Genomic DNA, 21,671 nt, shown 5'->3' on the forward strand with positions numbered 1-21,671 from the left:
CACTAGGAACACTGTTCCTAGTTTCATCCAGAGCTAATCATAGAGCTTGGCAAGAGAAGTTTCCCCCTAACTGTTACTTTCTTGGGAAAGCTTTCTTTAGACTCAGGTGGTCATGTGACATGTCCCTGGGGTAATGGTAGAACCCCGGGGTAAAGATTTTTATAACAAAGCTGATTTATAATTGTGGAATTGCCTTCCCTGTTAAGGCCTTGAAGTGAGATTATGTCCCTCTTATTCACTGTTATATCCTCAGTGCCTGGCACTGTTTGGCACTTGGTAGGGTCTCAAGAATTATTTAAGTGACTGGGTGACTGATAAAACAAAAGTTTAAAGAAATGGATATGAGGGATAGAACTAGCTAAATAAAGAGTTTTATATTTTTTAACTCTAATCTGAAAAACTCAAATTTGGTCGCTAGATTTCCTTTCTAGCAGTTAGAAATGAGTAGAATGAATGAGGCATCCCTCTTGGAAGGATTTTATGTAAGATAAGTATGTAAAGACTTTGAATTTCTTTGTAGAAAGAAAACCAGAATTACTAAAGTTTATGATTAGAAGTTTAAGTGATTGTTTCATGCTGAAGAAATGAAACATATAGAACATTTATAGTGATTAATTATTAAGTTAAGCTGTACTCAGGTGATGTGTGAGCGGCTTAATGTAATATTTAGATTCTCAGTTGGCTGTGACTGTTAGAGTGGTTTAAATTTTGGGGTGGGCCCATGTACAGTTTAAAAATACTGTTTGCTTGCTACAGTACTCTTGGCTAGGGTTGATGGAAATTTACACATTTACTCAACATTATGCTTATTGAGCTATGACAATATGTAAGGGATTGATGAACCAGACAGACATGGTCCCTTCCTTTTAGAGGATCTAAGAGACAATTGGGTATTATACAACTTTAATATTAGAGAGGTTTGGTTTAATGGTTATGGACATAGACTCAGATCCTGGTACCAGCACTATTTAGTTAGTTTGTAGTTTACTTAGCTTTTTAGAGCTTTCTTTTTTTTTTTTTCCTACCTTCAAAAGAGGGCTGTTGAGAATACCTACTTCATATGAAGATTGTAGGAGATAATTCTTAAGAAATGCTTAGCACAGAACCTGGCACATGTTGAGTCTCAAGAAATGTCAGCTGGTACTATTAATAATAATGAATATTACTTTTGTAAGTGTACTAAAAGTGGGCATTTTAAGGCATACTTAACAAAAAGTCCTAAACTAGTATAAGGTGAAAGCAAAGGCTCCCTTAAGGAAGTGATACCTGAGCTAATAGTGTAGAACAGTTTTCCCAGATTGTGAAATGAGATTGATATTATTTATAATTTAAATAAAACAAATGCTTTAATTTAAAAAATTTTTATTTTAATGTATATTAGTGAAATAGTGAAATCAACACTCTTTGATTGTTACTGTTATTACTACTTGATATTTTAAAATGTTTCAGTCAATTTAAAGCTGATGCAAAGAATATTAAGTAGATGATGTGGGTGGCACTTGGATATGACAAGTATAATGAAGGTAATGAATGTAAGTGAAGTTTAGGAAATAGCTGTGCATTAGATTGTGGAAGAAAGCATTGTAGGTTTAAAAGGATTGAAAAATAATGATTTGGAAAAACTCATAGATTTCTACAAACACAACGCCGTTTAAGTGTACCATGGCAGGTGTTTTATTTTATTTTGCTGAGGCAGATCAAAGCAGGTAAAGTAAATGATTTTGGGGCTCCTTTGTACTTGGTCAGAAAAGTTAGAGAACTATGGACCATTCTGAGTAGTGGTGAGAGGTACTAGCATTTGGAGCAAGCATTCAGAAGTAAGTTTGAGATAAGGTATAATAAAGATTTATCCCAAGTCTGGATGGTAACATTTTAAGAGTCATTAAAAGTACATTACAAAACTACAAAATTAATTTGGCGATAACCTGCCAGTCTTTTGGTCACTTATTTCCCATTTTGGTAAGTTATTTTGCCCCGAAAAAATAACAAGTTCTTTATATAAGATAGTTCTTTTTCTAGGCTCAGAGGGCTTTTCTTGTTTTGTTTTGCTTTTATGAAATTTGTATCTTTCCTATAGGTTTGGTAACCGATTTGAAAGGTCATTTTGTAACTCAGGTAGCTATGGGCAAAGCTCACACTTGTGTTTTAATGAAGAATGGAGAAGTTTGGACATTTGGTGTAAATAATAAAGGACAGTGTGGACGAGACACTGGTGCCATGAACCAAGGAGGGAAAGGTAGGTGTTTAATTTTTAGATATTTAAATTTGTACTGTCTTTTCATTAGTTTTTTAGGACAACATAGTGAAAAATCTTACTCTTTTCAAAATGAGTGGCTCTTTGATTTTATGAATTAGGAAAACGACTGAATTTCTTTTATTTAATAATTACTGATAGAAGTACATCACTGGAAAAATCAAATATACTTTAGATTTTTAATTTCTGAGCAAATGAGTTGGTTTTCTTATATGTTCTAAATTCTTTGTAAAATATTGCCCCTTTGACATTTCTGGTGACTGAATTATTCTAGAAAAGTAAATTTTCCAAACTCTTTGTTATCCAGCTCCTTTTATACCACATATTTTCAGTTCTAGCTATTTTTGGCAACACTCTTTCTGGCAAATATTATCTTTTTATTTAACAATATGGACTATTTGTAATTTAATCTGTTCTGTACAACTAAGAGTGATTCTTATGAATATGTGAACATTTATCAAGGAAAGACTAACTTGAAGTTGCACCTCTTCACGTTATCCTTTGCCCCAACCCTCAGGCTACTGAAGGGAAGAGAAAGGTTTATCCTTTGATTGCCCTGCTTGTTGTAGTCTTGGTTTTTTGTTTTTTTTTTTTAAATCGTGTGTCTACTTCATTCTTGCTCTTAGTTTTTACTTCTGGCTTCTATCAGTTTGTGTATACCCTTTACTCCAATTTCTGGTTTTCTGTTTTTAATTTTGTAAGGGCTGGAAAATAAGACAATACATGCACATTATTAGAAGTAAGCATTGAACTGTGCTTAAAGTACCAATAATTTTGAGGATTAAATTCTGTATAAATTAACAAAAACAAGCTTATCTCTTTGGGGGCCTTGATGGAAGACTCATCTATATCTCAGGAATCTGCTTATTTTTTCTTTGCCTCATTTGTGTACGTGTGTGTGTGCATTTAAGATATATTAGTTTTTAAAAGAACAAGTCTGTTAGAGTGTATCGATTTAAAAAAGAAGAAAGAATAAAAGAAAGAAATAGAGTATTTCGCAATGGAAATATTTTCTCTGCTTGCTAACCTTGTGAACCATAGTTTTAGATGATAACTGCTATGGCAAAGGGGAGAGAGTCAGTAAAACATAACCTTGCCTTTAAGGATCTAAGTCTAGTAGGAAAGACAAACATTAAAAATAATTACTTGATTCCCACAGATTTGCTTTTCCCTCATAGGCTCTTAATAGTGCTATATGTTCCTTCATAACCCTAGTGCAGTTGTATTTTTTATATTTTTTTGTATGGTTATTTGATTCATGTCTATCTTTCTCACTAGATTATAAGCTTTATAATAGCTCAGTATCATAGTGTTCAGTGCCTAGAGCACAGGAGTGCAGACTATAACCTGATGCCATATCTGCTCATCAGCCGTTTTTTGTATAGCCCTATCAGCTAAAAATGGATTTCATTTGTAAAGGGTCATAAAAAAAATGTGAAGAAGATTTACATGGCCCACAGAGACTAAATTGTTTACAATCTGATCCTTTACAGCATTTGCTGACTCCTTGACATAAAGAAACTCCTATAGCATAGCAGATGTTCATTGAAAAAAAATTAAATAGTTGAATGAATTATAACACAGTTTAAAAAGTTGTAATTGAGATATAAACAGGCTTTGAGGAGGAGTTAGTGACACTCCCTGGAAAAGGTAGTAAGTGCTTTCATAGGAAATTACTTCTGAGCTGAATTTTTGAAGGTTGAAAAGGAGTTTCTCTGGTACATGAGGAAAGGAGAAGTAGGGGGGCAAGAATGAGTAAAAGGCCCTGAGCACATGAAATGAGTAAAAGGCCCTGAACACATGAAAGGACACAGGATATTTGGAAAGCAGAGGGGATTTAGGTGCAGGTGGAATGTAGTTTGAATAGAAGAAATGAGGTTGGAAAAAATTGGGAGCCATATTGTGACTGTCTCTTGCTGAATTTTGTTCCTCTGAAGACCTTGGAAAGGCATTGGAGGTTTGTGAAGTCATAGGATCAAATATATGCTTTAGGAAGCTGGTGCTGGCAGTGAGGGGGTGTTCTAGAGTAGGGGGACTCTTGACTCAGAATGTGATTAGGAGGCTTTCTTTGGTCTGTTGAAGGAAAGTGTTGGTAGTGAGGATGGAAAAGAGAGACTAAAATCAGAAAAGATTTCAAAGTAAGATTGACAGAAAGTAACAGCTAAGATATGTATTTGACAAAAGCCTTCTCTGCCTCCTTTTGCAGAAAGAAAATGGGGAAAACATTTATTTGTGGTCCCTATATTAAATTTTATTTTTGTTAATCTTATATTTTAGCATTTTTTTATATAATCGCTTGGATTAGCATGTTATTATGTATTTTTAATTGGGAAATATAATTACCCATTTTTTAGACATTGGATTAATCTACATAAAATTATAAATTGATCTGTCAAATAGGGTTTGGAGTTGAAAATATGGCAACAGCGATGGATGAAGACTTGGAAGAAGAACTAGATGAAAAAGATGAGAAGTCCATGATGTGCCCTCCAGGCATGCATAAATGGAAGCTGGAACAGTGCATGGTATGCACTGTCTGTGGAGACTGTACAGGTTATGGAGCCAGCTGTGTCAGTAGTGGGCGTCCAGACAGAGTCCCTGGAGGGTAAGAAAATGACTCCTGCTGAAGAAAATGTGCAGAACACATTTCTTTTCAAAATTATTCCACAGTATGTTCTACTACTATGTTGTTTCTTAAAGGAATATTGGTATATACTTAAAATTTTTGTAATTGTTTTCCATTATACTGATTTCTAATATTAGTGTCATTTTGAGGTTTCCTTTCATTTGATTCATTTAAGCCATTATTTCAAAAAAGTTCATTAATTTCTTTAGGGCTTGGAGCTGTGTCTTTATTTGTATTTTTTTCCCGAGCCTGTTTGATGCCAAATAACTATTCATTTTTGTTGAACATGAATCTTTTCTTAAGTAGAATTATCAAATACCATGTAGAATATTCAATTGGGGTATATTATGTTCTTTTAAATTAAATGTACTGTTTGTAGTCTTAGGAATTTTGGATAGTCTTACATCCAAAGTTGCATCATACTTGTTATATTTGTCCCTGTTATATGTATCCTGTTATTGAACCATATTTTTTTTCAGGGCTCTATATTATTCTAAACTTAGTTAATATATACAGATGTGAGTTTGGCAGAATAAGAATGTAAGTCTCTGCTTAGATTGTTAGGGAGAATTTTGAATCTGATTTTTGTATTGCCAGTTCCAGCCAATGAAATATAATGAGATGTCCTTTGTAAGATCAGATTTCTTATTATTGGCTGATTTGGAGGAGTAGAGGAAATTTTGTGAGAAGCCCAGAGTGAGGCCAGCCACCCCCACATCTCTGACCTCCTTATTTGGCAATTCTTTAGCAGTCAGGTGATTCTTTTCAAATATTGTCTGGATCTACTACCCGCTAAGTATTTCTTATCTGAAATGCTTGAGACCAGAAGTGTTTCAGATTTTGGATTTTTTTCAGATTTTGGAATATTTGTAGCGTACATACTGGTTGAGCATCCTTAATCCGAAAATCAGAAATCCTTCAGTGAGTATTTCCTTTGGACGCTCAGAAAAGTTTCAGATTTTGGAGCATTTCAGATTTTGGATTTTTTGTTATGGAAGCTCAAGTTAGATGAGTTTATTTCTAGGTTTATGCTTGGCCTATCATAGTTAAATAGATCATATATAACAGGCCTTTTTTTTTAAGGCTATTGAAATATTATCTTTTAAAGATAAATTTTCTTTATATTATTAACCTAAGCAAAAATATTTTCTCTCTTTATTAAAGGATAATATTTTTTCTACAGAGCTTTGTATTTGGCTCTGTTTTCTGTTTTATCTTAATTGTACTTGGTTAGGTACCATCCATATAGGTCTATATGGATGTTTTACAATCTAACTTGTTTATTTTTAAATTTAGTTGGATACAGAAAGAATCTGTGTTTTTCTTTAACAGTGCTATAATAATTGAAATTTGTCCTCCTGGATATCCCTAAACTATTTCCACTGAAGTTCAGTGTTCTAGTCTTTGAGCTTATACAACTCATATATATCATAAACAGATCTCTGAATTATCTGGTCCCTTTGGAAATCAATTATTCTTCTTTGTATGCTTTTTTTGCCGAGAGTGACTTATACAGTTTCTGATAGTTATTTATAGACCTATATGGATGGTACCAACCAAGTACAATGATTTCTTTATTAATGAAGCAAAATAAATATATGAATATATGAATAAAGTTAACATAGAAAAACTAAGGACTATTAAAGATGACTTCAATTATTATAAAATCGTGATTACATACTTAGAATAAATTTAGAATTAAACATTTTTTTCCAATTTTTTTATTGTGTTAAAATACATATAACATAAAATCGACCATCTTAACTGTTTTTAAGTGTATAGTTCCGTGGTATTAAATACATTTGTAACATTGTACAGCCACCACCACCATCTATCTCCATAATTTTTCTATCTTGCAAAACTGAAACTCTGTACACAATTTCCCCATTCTCTCCAGCCTCTGGAAACTATCATTCTACTTTCTGTCTCCATAATTATGTCTACTTTAAATACCTCATATAAGAATCATACAGTATTTGTCTTTTTGTGACTGGTTTGTTTCACTTAGCATAATGTTCTCAGGTTTCATTCGTGTTGTAGCATATATCAAAATTTCCTTCTTTCTTAAGGCTGTATAATATTCCATTGTATGTGTATAACACATTTTGCCTTATCTATTCACCCATTCATATTCCATGTTTTAGCTTCTGTGTATAATGCTGCTGTGAACATGGGTGTGCAAATAACCTCTTAGAGACCCTGCTTGCAGTTCTTTTGGGTATATATGCAGAAGTGGAATTGCTGGATCATATGGTAATTCTATTTTCAATCTTTTGAGGAACTGCCATACTATTTTCTATACTGACTGTACCATTTTACATTCCCACCAGCAGTGCACAAGTTTTCTAATTCCTCCACATCCTCACCAACAGTTGGTATTTTCTGTCATTTTGATAGTAGCCATCTTAATGGGTGTGAGGTGGTATCTCATAATAGTTTTGATTTGAATTTTCCTCATGTTGAGCATCTTTTCATTTGCTTCCCAGCTGTTTATATATCTTCTTTGGAGAAATGTCTATTCAAGTCCTTTGTCCATTTTTGAATCAAGTTTTTTTTGGTTTTATTGTTGAGTTTTAGCAGTTCTCTGTATATTCTACAGATATATGATTTGCAAATTAAAAATCATATCTGTCAGTTGCCTTTTTACTCTGTTGACGTGTCCTTTTGATGCACAAAATTTTTTAATTTTCATGTGGTTCAGTTTTTCTGTTTTTTCTTTCGTTGCCTGTGCCTTTGGTATCACAGCCAAAAAATCATTGCCAAATCCAGTGTCGTGAAGTGTTTGCCCTAGGTTTTCTCCTAGGAGTTTTGTATAGTTTTAGGTCTTACATTTAGGTATTTGGTCTATTTTAAGTTAATTTTTGTATATGGTATAAGGTAAGAGTTAAACTTCATTCTTTTGCATGTGGATATCCAGTTTACCCAACACCATTTTTTGAAAAGGCTGTCCTTTCCCCATTGAATGGTCTTGAGACCCTTATCAAAAATCATTTTGACCGTGTATGCAAGGATTTATTTCTGGGCTGTCTGTTCTATTCCATTGATCTATATGACTGCCTTTATGCTAGTACCACACTGTTTTGATTACTGTAGATTTGTACTAAGTTTTGAAGTCAGGAAGTGTGAGTATTTTGTTATTTTTCAGGATTGTTTGGCTATTTGGGGTCTCTAGAAATTTCATATGAATTTTAGGATAGTTTTTTCTATTTCTGCCAAAAAACGTCATTGGGATTTTGATACAGATTGCATTGGATATGTAGATTGCTTTGGGTAGTACTGGTAACAATATTGTCTTCCAACCCATGAACATGGGATGTGTTTCCATTATTTATGTCCTCTTTAATTTCTTTCAGCAATGTTTTGTAGTTTTCATTGTACATGTCTTGGTTAGGTCTTAACTTCCTTGTTGAAGTTAATTGCTAAGTGTTTTATTCTTTTTGATGCTATTCTAAATGTAACTGTTTTCATAATTTCTTTTTCAGATTGTTCATTGTTAGTGTTCAGAAATGCAACTGATTTTTGTGTGTTGACTTTGTATCCTGCTACTTGGATGAGTTCATTTATTAGTTCTACCAGTTTTTTGGTTTGGAATCTTTAGAGTTTTCTACATTTGAGACCAAATCATCTGTGAACAGAGATAATTGTACTTCTTCCTTTCAAATTTGGATGCCTTTATTTCTTTTTCTTGCCTAATTGCTCCAACTAGGACTTCCAGTGCTATGTTGAATAAAAGAGGTGAAAGTAGTCCTCCTTTTCTTGTTGCTGACCTTAGAGGAAAAGCTTTCAGTCTCTCACCATTGAGTATCTTGTTCACTGTAAGTTTTTTATATATGGCTTTTATTATGTTGAGGTAGTTTCTTTCTGTTTTTAGTTGTTTAGTGTTTGTATTATGAAAGGGTATTGAGTTTTGTCATAATCTTTTTCTGCATCAGTTGAGATGATCATGTGTTTTTTTCCTTCATTCTCTGAAGTATTACATTGATAGATTTTCATATGTTACATTCCAGGAATAAATCTCACCTGTTCATAGTATATAATCTTTTTAATATCCTACTGAATTCAGTGTTAGTATTTTGTTGAGGATTTTTGCATCGGTGTTCATGAAGGATATTGGTCTATAGTTTTGGGTGATTTGTCTTATAGTGTCTGTCTGTCTTTGGTATCAGGGTAATCGTGGCCTCATAGAATGAGTTAGGAAGTGTTCTCTCCTCTTCAGTGTTTTTAGGAATAGTCTGAGAAGGATTGGTATTGCAAACACACTATTTTAAAAAATGGTTTCTGTGGACAGTTCGCTAGGGTGTATTAATATATCATAGTTTTTACTGTGTATTAAATGATTCTTCAAATTTTCCATAGTGCTTACTTTTAAAAGCCAGAAAATTTCACAGTGTCTAGCTGCGTCTTTCAGAGTGCTGCCAGGTAGATTCTTCCTCATGTACCTTTACAAATCTGGATAGCCAGCGGTTCACAAGGCTGTCAAAAGTTTTTAAGGACAGATCTAATGAATAACGCTAAAGCTATGACTTCCACATCTACAAAATATGTGACTAAGATGTTAGTTGTTGACTGACCCCATAGCCACTTCTTGGAGTGTTCTTGTCTTTTTGTTATAAACAGATGTCGTAAGGTTCAGAATTGATATGAAAGGGAGAAAGAGGAAAAAGAACAGGTAGTTGGACACAATGAAAGAAGAGAATGGGAAATGATGGCATATAAAAAAGGGGTGAGGGGGAGGAAACATAAGTATGAAGCTTGTGAGCTGGACTCACTCACTGAAGGCTGCCAATACCTCCCTTAACTTATCTGCTAGATAGCAAAGTTGTTTGTTTACTTGTTTTTTTAGCCAACCAACCCATTCAGTCCACTTTATACTGAAGCTGCTGGTGCTTTACTAACTGTGAAAACTTTTGAAACACTGTTTTTGTTAATAGTAGCTTTGATGACAGCAGAATCCGTCTGTATTTTCGGTAGAAATATACCAATTATGTCTATTAGGAACTTAATAAATTCTTGTTTTATTTATTCTTCTCTTCATACCTTTTCTTTAAAATCAACATCCTGACCTCTTCATTGATTTCATTGCTGATTTATTTAATTTAACTTTATCTCATAAATGTGGGAAAGAAGTTATGGAAAAGAGTTTTAAGGAAAGATCGGAAGGATTTCATTTGTCCCTTTTTTTTTTTTTTAGGATCTGTGGTTGTGGTTCTGGAGAATCTGGCTGTGCTGTGTGTGGATGTTGCAAGGCTTGTGCAAGAGAGTTGGATGGTCAAGAAGCAAGACAAAGAGGAATTCTTGATGCAGTGAAAGAAATGATTCCTTTAGATCTTCTTTTAGGTAATTTGACTGATGATAGTATACATCTTGTCCTCAACTCAGCAATTCTGATAGTTTCAACAATTTCTATTAGATGTGTTAAAAAATTAAGATAATAGTTAATATATGCAATACTCTTCTTATGATAACTGACAATATGACATTTAAGGGATGAGATTCCTTTTCCCTTTTTTGCTAAGAATTCTTGCAGTAAAAATATATGTTTTTGCTAGCTTTTACTTTCTTGAATTTTGTGTAGTTCTGTCATAGCTATTAGTTAACATATATGTTTTGTTTTTTTTTTTCTTGTCAATCACCTAGCTGTCCCAGTACCTGGGGTTAACATTGAAGAACACCTTCAGTTACGACAAGAAGAAAAACGTCAGCGTGTAATCAGAAGACACAGATTAGAGGAAGGAAGAGGTAAGATGTAGCTACAGAGAAAAAGTATATGAAAATCCATTTTCTTACCCTATATTGAGACCACTGAAAAGTTTACAGAATAGGCTGATTTGGTAATAAATTATTAAAATTAAAGTTAATAACATTCTGGTAACTCATGAAAATAATATGAAAATATTCAGGATATTTATAATTGTGCTAATCACATACATTTAATTCAGTAGGGTTTTAATGGCATAAGTCACCATATTAAGAATTGTGCCATCTGCCAAGTTGCAATAAGTATTAGCAATGGCAACTTTAAAAAATGTACGAATTCTAAGAACTTGTCCTTTACCCAGACTTTGGATTCATCTATTTGATCATGGAACAAAATTCAGTTTAATCTAGTCTTCTCTTTTCTGTATTCTTAGTCATTGACAATCATTATCATTTGGGCATAGTCCCACCATGCTTCCCTCCAATTCAGTGCACAATTATGTGTCTTTTTTTTTGGAGAAAACTTATTCTAGTGATGTACAAGAAGAGTAAGTTGGAAAGTCTGCCTGTTTTATTTGCAAAGATAAGTTTATTGTTTTTCTTTTCCTCATTAGTTATGACTATTTCTGGGCCTGAAAATAAGTTGAACAGTTTATAAAATTATCTAACAAGTAGTGTTAAATACAAGTATTACTAAAGCTATTGTTGCCCAATAGAATCTTTTCTTTGTAGGATTAAGACAAGTTGGTTACAGAGGTCTGTGATTTTATTTCTGTTAGGCAAAATCTTCACTACAAATATTTATTGATATTGCTTATTTTAAATACTTATTAGAAATGTCATGATATTTGATATATGAGATAAACTTGTTATCCATTTAACCATCATCATGTGTTTTATCTAGCTTTTTTTTAAATGTAAAATGGAATAAGTAGCAAAATATATAGTACACATGGTAAATTTTATTTTTATTAACGTGTAAAACATATGCTTAGAACATGAAGATTATTTCTTATAGCGTCTGATAATGTTGATTGATGCAAGTGAATCTTTGCTATCAAGTTTGGCTTTGCTTACATAAAATTGTTTCCTTTAAAAGATATTTTAATGAGGTTAATGTATACACTGTCATTATTTACTTTACTTAGGGCACTTCAAAAAGTTCGTGGAAAAATAAAAGATAATATGAATCCTTTTATGAACTTTTTGAAGTACTCATATAAGTATATAGGAAAATTACATATTAAATGTTTCTTAGAAAATAGGATAAAATTTAACTCTGGGTCTTTCTGATATATTGTGATTAAGTGATAATTCCTTTTATGTTAATGATATGATTTGCTTAATGTTAATTATCAGTGTATCTCTTTACTACCTGTTTTTTCTTTACTTGGAAATAGTAAGTTGATTCATATGAGTTCATATGAAAAATGCAGCAGTTCCTTATGTTTCAACCCAAGTATAGCAAATCCTTATGGTGACATTGAATTACTTGCTTAATGCTGCATTTCTAGTTACTCTTTTTCCCCCTCCAAAAAAAGCTATTTTTCTCTAGGCGTAGTATATTTCTGCATACCAGAAATAAAGGAACATTGAATTATGCATTGGTAATTTGGCATAACTTGGTGATTGCAGGATGTTCTTTTGCCATTCATTGAAAAATGTGTCATAGACCTTTAAACATTAATTATAAACACTAACCATTTAAATGTTTAAAAACTGTTTCACTAGTTAACTTTTTAAGGAAATTACATTATTGATTTTACAGACAGACATACGTTCTGGGCAGTGAGTGTTTAAGAGGGTACTTCAAAAAGTTCATGGAAAGATTTGTATTATCTTTTAATTCTGTTTTTTCATAAACCTTTTGAAGTACCCTTGTATTTTGTGACAAATAGTTTTCATATGTAATCCTAAGTATATAGAAACATTTTAATAGAAACACTTCATTCATATTATTGGTGCACAAAAATTTTGTCTCATCCTTATTTTTTGGCTGAACTTTTCCTTACACATATCACCCTCTTTCATGTTTGTTAAAACAGAATATGTAGTAAATACCTTTTCCTGATGAGTTGAGATCTTCGTTATGGACCTCAATATGCCAATCCTTGCTTTGCATGGTACTGAAATTAACCAAAATTTGTGCATATTGGAACCGTGTCCTCCCTTTGCAGAGTCACCACAGTTACTATAGAATCATGCAAAGAGAGAACACAATTATCATGTTTGTGTTTCACTTAACAATACCCTGCAAAGTGATGCCTGTTTGTACATTTTATAAAAATACTTTTACTTTTAAATAGGAATTCCAACCATATATCCATTTTTAAAAAGTCAGACTTCAGAATCATATTCAGTGACTTTGGAAATTCTTATGCTATATTAAATAATTAAAAAGAAGTATGCTGATATCACACTTTTATGATCTTATCTTTAAATTCCTTCTTAGCACTCATTACAGCAATTTTATAAGAAATTTTTACAAGAAAACAGTTAAATGTACACAGAGATATACCCACACTTGCATAGAGTAGAACTAGAATGATAAATACCAAAATATTAAGTGTTTTTTCCTGAGATATGAGTTTATAGGTGATTTTTATTTCCTTTTTTATAATTTGCTTTCTAAATATTCTCTGATAAGCATATTACTTTATGAACAGAGTAAGAGTTATGTTTTAAAATTTAAGCCATATTTTTGATAAATTATAGATTAGTTTTAAGGCATTTACACTTTGCCTTTGCTTTTTTAAAAATAGTTTTATTTTAATTAGATGGAAGAATCCCTTTCAGGTGCCATGCTTCTCTCTTATTTTTAGGGCAGTGGTTCTGAAAGTGGTCTCAAAGGGATCAGCATCACTTGGGCACTTGTTAGAAGTACTAGTCTCCAGGCCACAGCCCAGGCCTCCTGACTCAAAAACTCGGGGAGTAGGATCCAGCAAACTGTGATTTTGCAAGCCTTCCAGGTGATTCTGGTGGTGCCATAGTATGACAACCTCTGTTCTAAGTCAGTGGTGTTTATGGATTGTTCCATTGACATCAGAATCATCTGGACTTAATGAATCAGAATTTCTGGGTTAAGAGTCCTGGAAACAGACTTGAGTCTCATGCACGATGTTATAGGGCTCTTCTCTGGCATTGTGCTAGAGAAGATTGTTAGTGTTGCTTTGTTTTCATGAGGAACAGAAGTGTCAAATAAATTTTTAGTGTTCAAGCTGCCACACATACTTGTCTTTTATTTTCTTGGCCTCTGCTTGGCACTTTTTAGATACTTTTTAGTTCAGTAATATGTTAGAAATTATGCTCGTCAGCACAGGCTTTTTACCTGTGTTGTGTTTCAGAACTTCAGAATTAGATTATGTTAAATTATTTTACTTGTCTATCATTCTGTTCACCAAGTCTTTGTTAATTGTTTCAAAGTTGATCAGAATTTTAGGACCTAGCTCTTGTAATTAAGCCTTGCTTAGTCAGCCTCAGGCTTATTGATGTAAGTTAGGTATTGTTTATGCCACAAGGTCTCCTAAAATGGATTGTGCTATTGAAACCCCAAAAAGCAATGTTATTGCTGCTTTTTGAAAAAATTTGGAATTTTGTCTTTAATTTGAATTTTTGTGCTGGGACTTGTATTAACTTTATAAGTGAAGTGCTTGTTCAGTGGAATTCTTAAGTAGAACTTTCTAAGTCATCAGAGAAACTAATGGATGTTTGTGTCAATGATCTTTTCTTTACATTTCTTTTCACTCTATTGTAAGGAAAACTAAACTCTAGTAATGTTGGCTGTTGTTCTTTTGTTGCCCTCTAAGTGTCAAATCAAAATTTTATGACTATATAAATGGAGTGAACCCATGTCCAGGCTTGCCTGGGAAAGCTCCATTTTATGTCTGCTGTCCAGGGATATTCGTATAGTGCCCTATTTTACTCTCAGTAGAATCTCATTTGGATAATAAGTTATATGGTTAACCTAGCTATAGGGCACAGTGGTTAAGATCTTGGGGTTCTGAAATTAGGATTTCAATCAAATCCTGGCTCTTAACAATTGTACCTACCTAACTAGGGATGTTAATGAGGATTGATACACATAAAAATGCCTAGCTTGTAGTAAGTCCTAAGTAAATGTTTGATGATGATGATGGTGGTGGTGGTGGTGGTGGGGATGGTGGGCTATTTAGTAGACTTTTATTCTCTTTGAGCTTGACTCTTTTCTAACTCTGGCCTTGGCTTAATTGCTTTTCTTACAAAATTCAGGTGCTAATTACAAAACTTTGATTATTATTAAGAAAAATCCCAACAGCTTCACTAAAATAAAATAGATTCCATTTTGATAGGAAAAAAATCAGTTTCCCATAAATTAGAATATAAAAACAAAGTTGTTATAATCTCTCTACTTTCAAAGTGATTGAGTTGATGATGCTATTAATATTTAAGTGTCTAAAACTGTTTTCTTGATTAGACACATCAAATTCAGTATTAGTTCATATTCCAATGCCACATAAAAGTCTCTTTTTACATTGAAATATTATATGAAGCATTTAAGAAAATATAAGAAAAAAAGATCAGTATGATTCTTCATGCAAAGATAACCACTAGTAGAATTTTGAGGTAATTTCTTATAATTTTTTGATGCATGTTTTTTTGCTTAGTTATTTCATATAATTTTATACTACTATACATATTGGTGTCATATTTTTCCTCTCATAAAGTTTTTGTGCTCTATTGCAAATACCATGTTAAAGTAGTGTATAGGAATTTAGGTCAAAGATTTTTCCACAAACCTACCCTTTAATTCAATTATTGTTTTTATTTGTATCATTGTCATTTTCTAATCAACTTTTACATATTTTCATTTATATCACTGAATGAATTTTGTTTTATATATTTGCTTATTGTTATATACATTTTTATATTTTGGTAGTATTTTTTCCTTGCCTTCCCAACTAAGCAAATGGGGTTAATAGTCTAATAGGTATACTTTCATATCTTACTCTATTAAAATGTAATCGTGGGCAGATATCTACACATATGTTAAAGTATAGACATATGTTTATTTACAGAAGTAGTATTGACATATACATTTGCAACATCCTTTCTCATTTTACAATTCAACATGACACACCGGCTCAGTAAATATGGACCTACCACATTCTACTTAGGAGCTACATGACATTTCATAATATGACTGTGCCACAGTTTATGCAACCATTATTTTGTTGATGGGCATTCAGGTTATTTTCAGGGTTTTGTAGGTTTTGCTATAATAAATATTCTTAAACTTATAGCTGTGCATAGTGGAGCTTTTGTATATATAGTAGAGAGTGTTTTAAGTTTTAACAGATATTTCACATTGTTTTTAAAATATAGGAATTGATATTCTCAAGACTAATGTGTAGGAGTGGCATTTTCCTCTAGCATCACCTATATTAGTTATTCTTTTAAAACTTGAATAAGTGGTGAACGTGGTGAAATTAATCTAGTTAATTTAAATAATGCAAAAGCATTTTCTGTGTAAAAATTTCTTTATAAAATCTCATTGTAATGGCTGAATATTATTCCATTGAGTGGCTGTACCATAGTTTTTATTATCACATTTGGGCTGTTTTTAATTTTTTGTTATAATTAATAAGATTACAGTAAATGCTTTGAGCTGAAATTTAAAGAATATATATTTTAGAGTTTTCCTTAGGATAGGTTTGTAGCGTTGCAGTTCCTGGGTCAAAGGATGACATGCCAATAGCTTTCTGAAAGTCCTGTGCTATTTTACACTGCCACCTATTCTACACTTGCTGCCTACTTGCCTATGGATGGGCTCCAAATAACCCATTGTCTACACATGAATGGAAGGAGCTTTCAAATATCTAAATCTGGGTATTTCGTGACCCAGTTTTATTCACTCCCCTCCCACTGAAATAAATATACCAACAAGTTCTCTTAATTCTGTCTTAACTCTGTAATACCTGTGAATATGTCTACTTTTCAGAATCTCACTGCTGTTTCCTTAGTTCAGGCTACTTCTCTTCTTTGCCTGAATTATAACAAAAAGCTTTTCAACTTGTTTTACCTTATCTTAATCCTCTTCTAAGCTATTTATTATCCACCTTCTAACAAGAATGTTTCTTCTGCAATGCACATCTGATCAGCACTTCTCTGTTTAAAACCAAAAGACTATTGATAGTCCTTATGGTGAATTCCACATTTTTATCTCTATAGCATCATTTCTCTTTATTCTCATTCCTATTCCCCATCCCCACTTTTTTTTTTTTTGTATCTCTGAACCTTTATAGTACTGCCACCTCCTTTATTAGGTCTCAGCTATTGTATTGTTTTCTCTTCTTGTACCCCTAAACTCCTGACTTTTCTACCCTCAAGTTTTGTTAGCTGCCTTTTGTGTGCTTCCTCTTGTTATAGCACATTGTCTTAATTTCTTGTTTAGTTGCGTGTAAACCCTTTCTCCACACCCCCCAATTAGACTGCAAGTTTCTTGAAGCAAGAGATTGTATCTTGTTTACCAAGTGTAACCCAGGACCTAGTATGATGCCTGAATCGTAATACGTCTTTGTTGACTAATTGAAAATAGTTCAGGGACTTCTCATCACCTCTAGAATGAAGTTTTACGGTGTAAAAAGGATTTAATTATCTGTTCTTTGTATACCTCTCTAAATTAAGTTCCCATCACTTTCTGCTCCACAAACTATTCTCCATTTCAGCTATGTGTATTTTTAATGACTATACAATATTGTTTAACATCTTCATGCTTTTATAAATCCTGTTCCTTTGATCTGGAATGCCCTCTCTTTCCTTCGGTCTTGTTAAACTTTTTCTCACTCTTTGAAACCTCTCTGATTCATCCAAGTTGATTTGATTACTTTTCATCCTTCAGGATATAATGTGTACAGATGTCATTTGTAGCATTTTTTACAATATATTGCAGTTCTTTGTTTTTATTTCTGTTTTCCCTAGTGGACTGAGTTTCAGTGAGATCTGTGTCTTTGTCATTTTATCCAGGATACCTAGTATCTGCTACATAGAAGATAAAAAAAATGCTTGGTAAATAAATTGATAATTGAACTATGTTTGTAAGAAGAATTATTTTAGTACATGGGATACAGTAGTATTTTAGAGCCTGAGTAGCTTTAATTTCTAGGCATGATTGTCTGTGGGCCTTCTAGATTTATATATCAAAAGATTCTAAAAAGATCAAATTTAGTGAGAAGCTAAATGACTATTATGGGTGTAATATATCTTTATAGGGAGGAATAATATCCCAAGCACACCATGTACATCAGAAAGTAGTAATACAATTTAGTATTATTATTATTATTATTTTAATATTTACACTTCTTTTGTGTAGTTGGAAAGCACTTTTTAGAGTAATTTATATTATATGCTTTAGTAAATCAATTGAAAAAATAATGCATGTTGAGGAAATAAGACATTTGTTCATATCAAAATATATTAATTTTATTACATTTTAGAAAGGAGCTCAGTTTACTCTTAGCTTGAAAATAATTGTCACTTTGTTACTGGGAAATAATACTTAGTTCTTCTGTTAACATTAAATTACCACGTTTTTATCCATAATCATCATAGATTATATTATTCTTGGTTTTTCATAAAACTGAGGCTACTTGTGTTTTTGTCTTATAATTGAAATAAGTTTTTCTACTGTATGTTTAACGAAGGGTCTTTGGTGTTTAATTTGGCATTTGTCAAATTTTATTACAAGGCAATAGGTTCAATTTGTCCCATCATTAGACAAACGAATTAAAGCTGAAGATCAATAGAGATTATGAAAAAACTTGCTCCAATTAAAAATGTTATATACTGTCATAATTCTCTTTTCAAATAATGGTAACTGTCAAATTTAGAACATTTTGAAATTTGAAGCCATTTTTGATATTGCTTAAACTCAAGGAAACTGTAGTTCTGTTCTATAAGAAAAAAAAATAAAGTTTTAAGGTATAAACTTCTTTTTCTTTTCACGCTAAATGTTAGTGGAGAAATGTGATTTTTTTATTTTATTAAGATTAACTTGTCTGTAGATCTTTTTTCCCCTTAAATACTATGTGAGTGGAAATATAGTCACATGTCACTTACCAATGAGGAGACATTCTGAAAAATGGGCTTTTAGGTGATTTTGTCTTGTGTGAATATCAAGGAGTGTACTTACACAAACCTAGATGACAAAGCCTACTACACACTTGAGCTATATAGTGTAGCCTTTAGAATCTGATGGGACTGCTGTCATACATGTGGTTTGTCATTGACTGTAACATTAAGAGGTGAATAACTACAACTGTAATCTGTGTGAGTATGTATTTGCGTATGTATGTATATGTGTATTATGGCGCTTCAGAAAAAAAGTGATTTAAGGAAAGATGGTTAATCTTTCTAAAATGTTACTTAGGTTAGATGCCCCTCTTCACCATCAGTATAAAGCTCAGGTTATTCTTGTTTCTGTGTGTGGCACACACACACATACCAGATCACAGAAATTTTTTGTTTTTGTTTTGTTCTTGATCATCTGCTTTTTTCAATGTACATGTAGTAAATGTACATTTACAACATTTAGTAAAATCAATAGCATTTTATCTTGGTTTTGTAGTAAGATTGATGTAGATATTAAACTTGAAAGACCTTTTTAAAACTTAATGATTAATTTAAAAATTAGTTGGTTTTTGGTATTTCAATAAGAAAGATTTGTTTTCAATGAATATATAGTTTACTAAGTTTGAATATATATGATATTAAAATATTTGTTAAGATATTTGTTTTATTTGAATTAGACTTCTTGATTTTCTGTTTGAGACTATTAGTGGCTGTCCAATAATTTTATAAGTATAAAAGATGGGATTTGTACTTTATAAATTATATGTAAGATATTAACTTGAGTTTGGAGTGGTGAATAGGTTATTGTTGGGGGTGGGGTAGGGGAGTGGTGGGGGGGGGATTGGGAGAAAAGTATAATGTCCAAAATAGTTAAGAATAAATTTTCATGCTTTTTAGTTTGAATTATTTTTTATTCATTATAGTGTTTTCATTTTGTGAGCTTTTCTATGCACATACAAAATGTTTCTCCTCAGGCCCTCTTGTATTTGCTGGTCCTATTTTTATGAACCATCGAGAACAGGCTCTAGCCAGACTCAGATCCCATCCAGCACAGCTAAAGCATAAACGGGACAAGCACAAAGGTATTTGGTCTTCCTTATCAACTAGGTGGGAAACTTTCCCAATTTCTTCCACTTATTTGAATTTTGTCTTTTGGAAAATGCACAAACCTGATTCTTCTACTTTGCTGCTATCATTGTTATGTAGCCTGAGGAGAAAGAACCTGCTGAAAGTGGTATTGTTTGTCAGTGATTGTCATGCTGCTTGTTTCATTTTTTGTTGTTAATTTTAATAAAGACGGCATTTTACAATGTATCTTTTTCTTTTCCATTTCTTTTCATAAAGTTGAGGAAAATGGAAAAATAATTATTGCTTTCTGTTTTTTATCCTTTGTTATCTGTGTTAGATGACTGTGATCTGGAATTTTATAGTCCTTTTTTTTGGAATACTGTTTATATGCTTTAGAATTAACAAAATTATTAAATTCAATATATAAACTGGTAAGTTGACTGCCAATTAAAATTTTTCACTCTTTTAATATGAAAGTTTATGTATATGACATACATGAATATACAAATGTTTGATATTTGAGGGTTAAGTAGAGTTAGGTGTAAGCAAAATGTGAGTCATGTAAACCTGCTTTAGTCCTCGGAAACAGTCAGAGGTCTAACCAAATCTGTGAAGGACTAGGAATCTGTTTCTCTGTTATTTGAGATCTCAGAGTTCTGAGTTAATTAAGAATATTCCTAAAGCATACTTATTTTTTTTTAAGCCACAGATTATGGGTCAACTAAGAGTAGGAAAGAATTTACTGCAGAGGATTTATAAATTTATATATAAATTCTGCCTTAAATCCTGGCATGTGAACCAGGGGCTCTTCATTGTTTAGTACAATTTGTAGTTGCTGTTTTCTTAAATGCTTAAGATAAGCTCTGTAAAATAGAATTGGAAGTTTTAAAAACACATATGCCATATAGAAAATTAATCTAATTAATGTTTTTTTCTTATTTTTCCTTTCATGCAAAAATGTTATAGTCTAATTTTTAAAACACTTTCACATGAAAGACAGTATTACCAACTCTATTTTTACTTGCCTATTTCTAGCTCAAAGCAAAAACTTAAAACAGGCATAACCCCATTTTTAGTAAAAGCACAAGTAGAAAGAGAGAATTCCACTTAAGATATATTCTGCAGAAATAAAAATTTGAGAGTGTTTTAAATCTAATATAATTAACCATAGTAAAATTTGTGATACTGAGTGCTCTAAAAATGCCATAAATATTTAAATCTAAGGAACAATATTTGGAATATGCTATGTAAATTTTTTTAGTTATTGCCAGAATCTCTGACCTCTTATGATTTCTACTGTGCCATTATTTGAACAGATTTTCTCAATGTTTCTCTCCCCAGCCCCCCATTATATCAAAGTAGAGTTTTTCCAAGACTTTACCTAAGGTTAAATATTCACATTTCATGAAACAGTTTAAAAACTTTTTAGGGGCCGGCCCGTGGCTCACTCGGGAGAGTGTGGTGCTGATAACACCAAGGCCACGAGTTCGGATCCTATATAGGGATGGCCGGTTGGCTCACTAGCTGAGCGTTGTGCTGACAGCACCAAGCCAAGGGTTGAGATCCCCTTACCAGTTATCTTAAAAAAAAAAATAAAGAAAGAAATAAAAAATAAAAACTTTTTAGCTCCATGTTAGTATCTTATGGATAAGCATGTTTATTCTTTCCAGAATTTTAAATGAAATGCTAAATGAAGACCAACATTAAAGGAGACTTTTTCCAGTGTCACAAAGTGATTAGCTATAGAAATTGCTCAACACTACCTAGCCTTACTACAATTTTGTCTGCCACAGGGTTATTTTATAAGGAGACTCTTTGTATCCTTGTAGCAACCTCTTTGGAAATACCTACTTTGTAGTATTACATTGTAGGACCAGTGTTTATTGGATTTTATGGTTTTATAGAATGAGACAGTTTCAT

General features: G+C 32.3%; 1 protein-coding gene across 1 annotated transcript in view; it reads left to right on the forward strand.

Annotated features, from left to right (window-relative positions):
• Positions 1–21,671, forward strand: part of MYCBP2 (MYC binding protein 2) — a 254,502-nt gene that overhangs the window by 71,149 nt on the left and 161,682 nt on the right. Inside the window, exons 14-18 of the mRNA XM_063102315.1 lie at positions 2,078–2,236; positions 4,655–4,859; positions 10,072–10,217; positions 10,518–10,619; positions 19,658–19,765. Coding sequence (XP_062958385.1) covers positions 2,078–2,236; positions 4,655–4,859; positions 10,072–10,217; positions 10,518–10,619; positions 19,658–19,765 — 720 coding nt within the window. The remainder of the gene's footprint in view (positions 1–2,077; positions 2,237–4,654; positions 4,860–10,071; positions 10,218–10,517; positions 10,620–19,657; positions 19,766–21,671) is intronic.

Source organism: Cynocephalus volans, chromosome 7, assembly GCF_027409185.1.
Source record: "Cynocephalus volans isolate mCynVol1 chromosome 7, mCynVol1.pri, whole genome shotgun sequence".
Classification (NCBI taxonomy): Eukaryota; Metazoa; Chordata; class Mammalia; order Dermoptera; family Cynocephalidae; genus Cynocephalus; species Cynocephalus volans.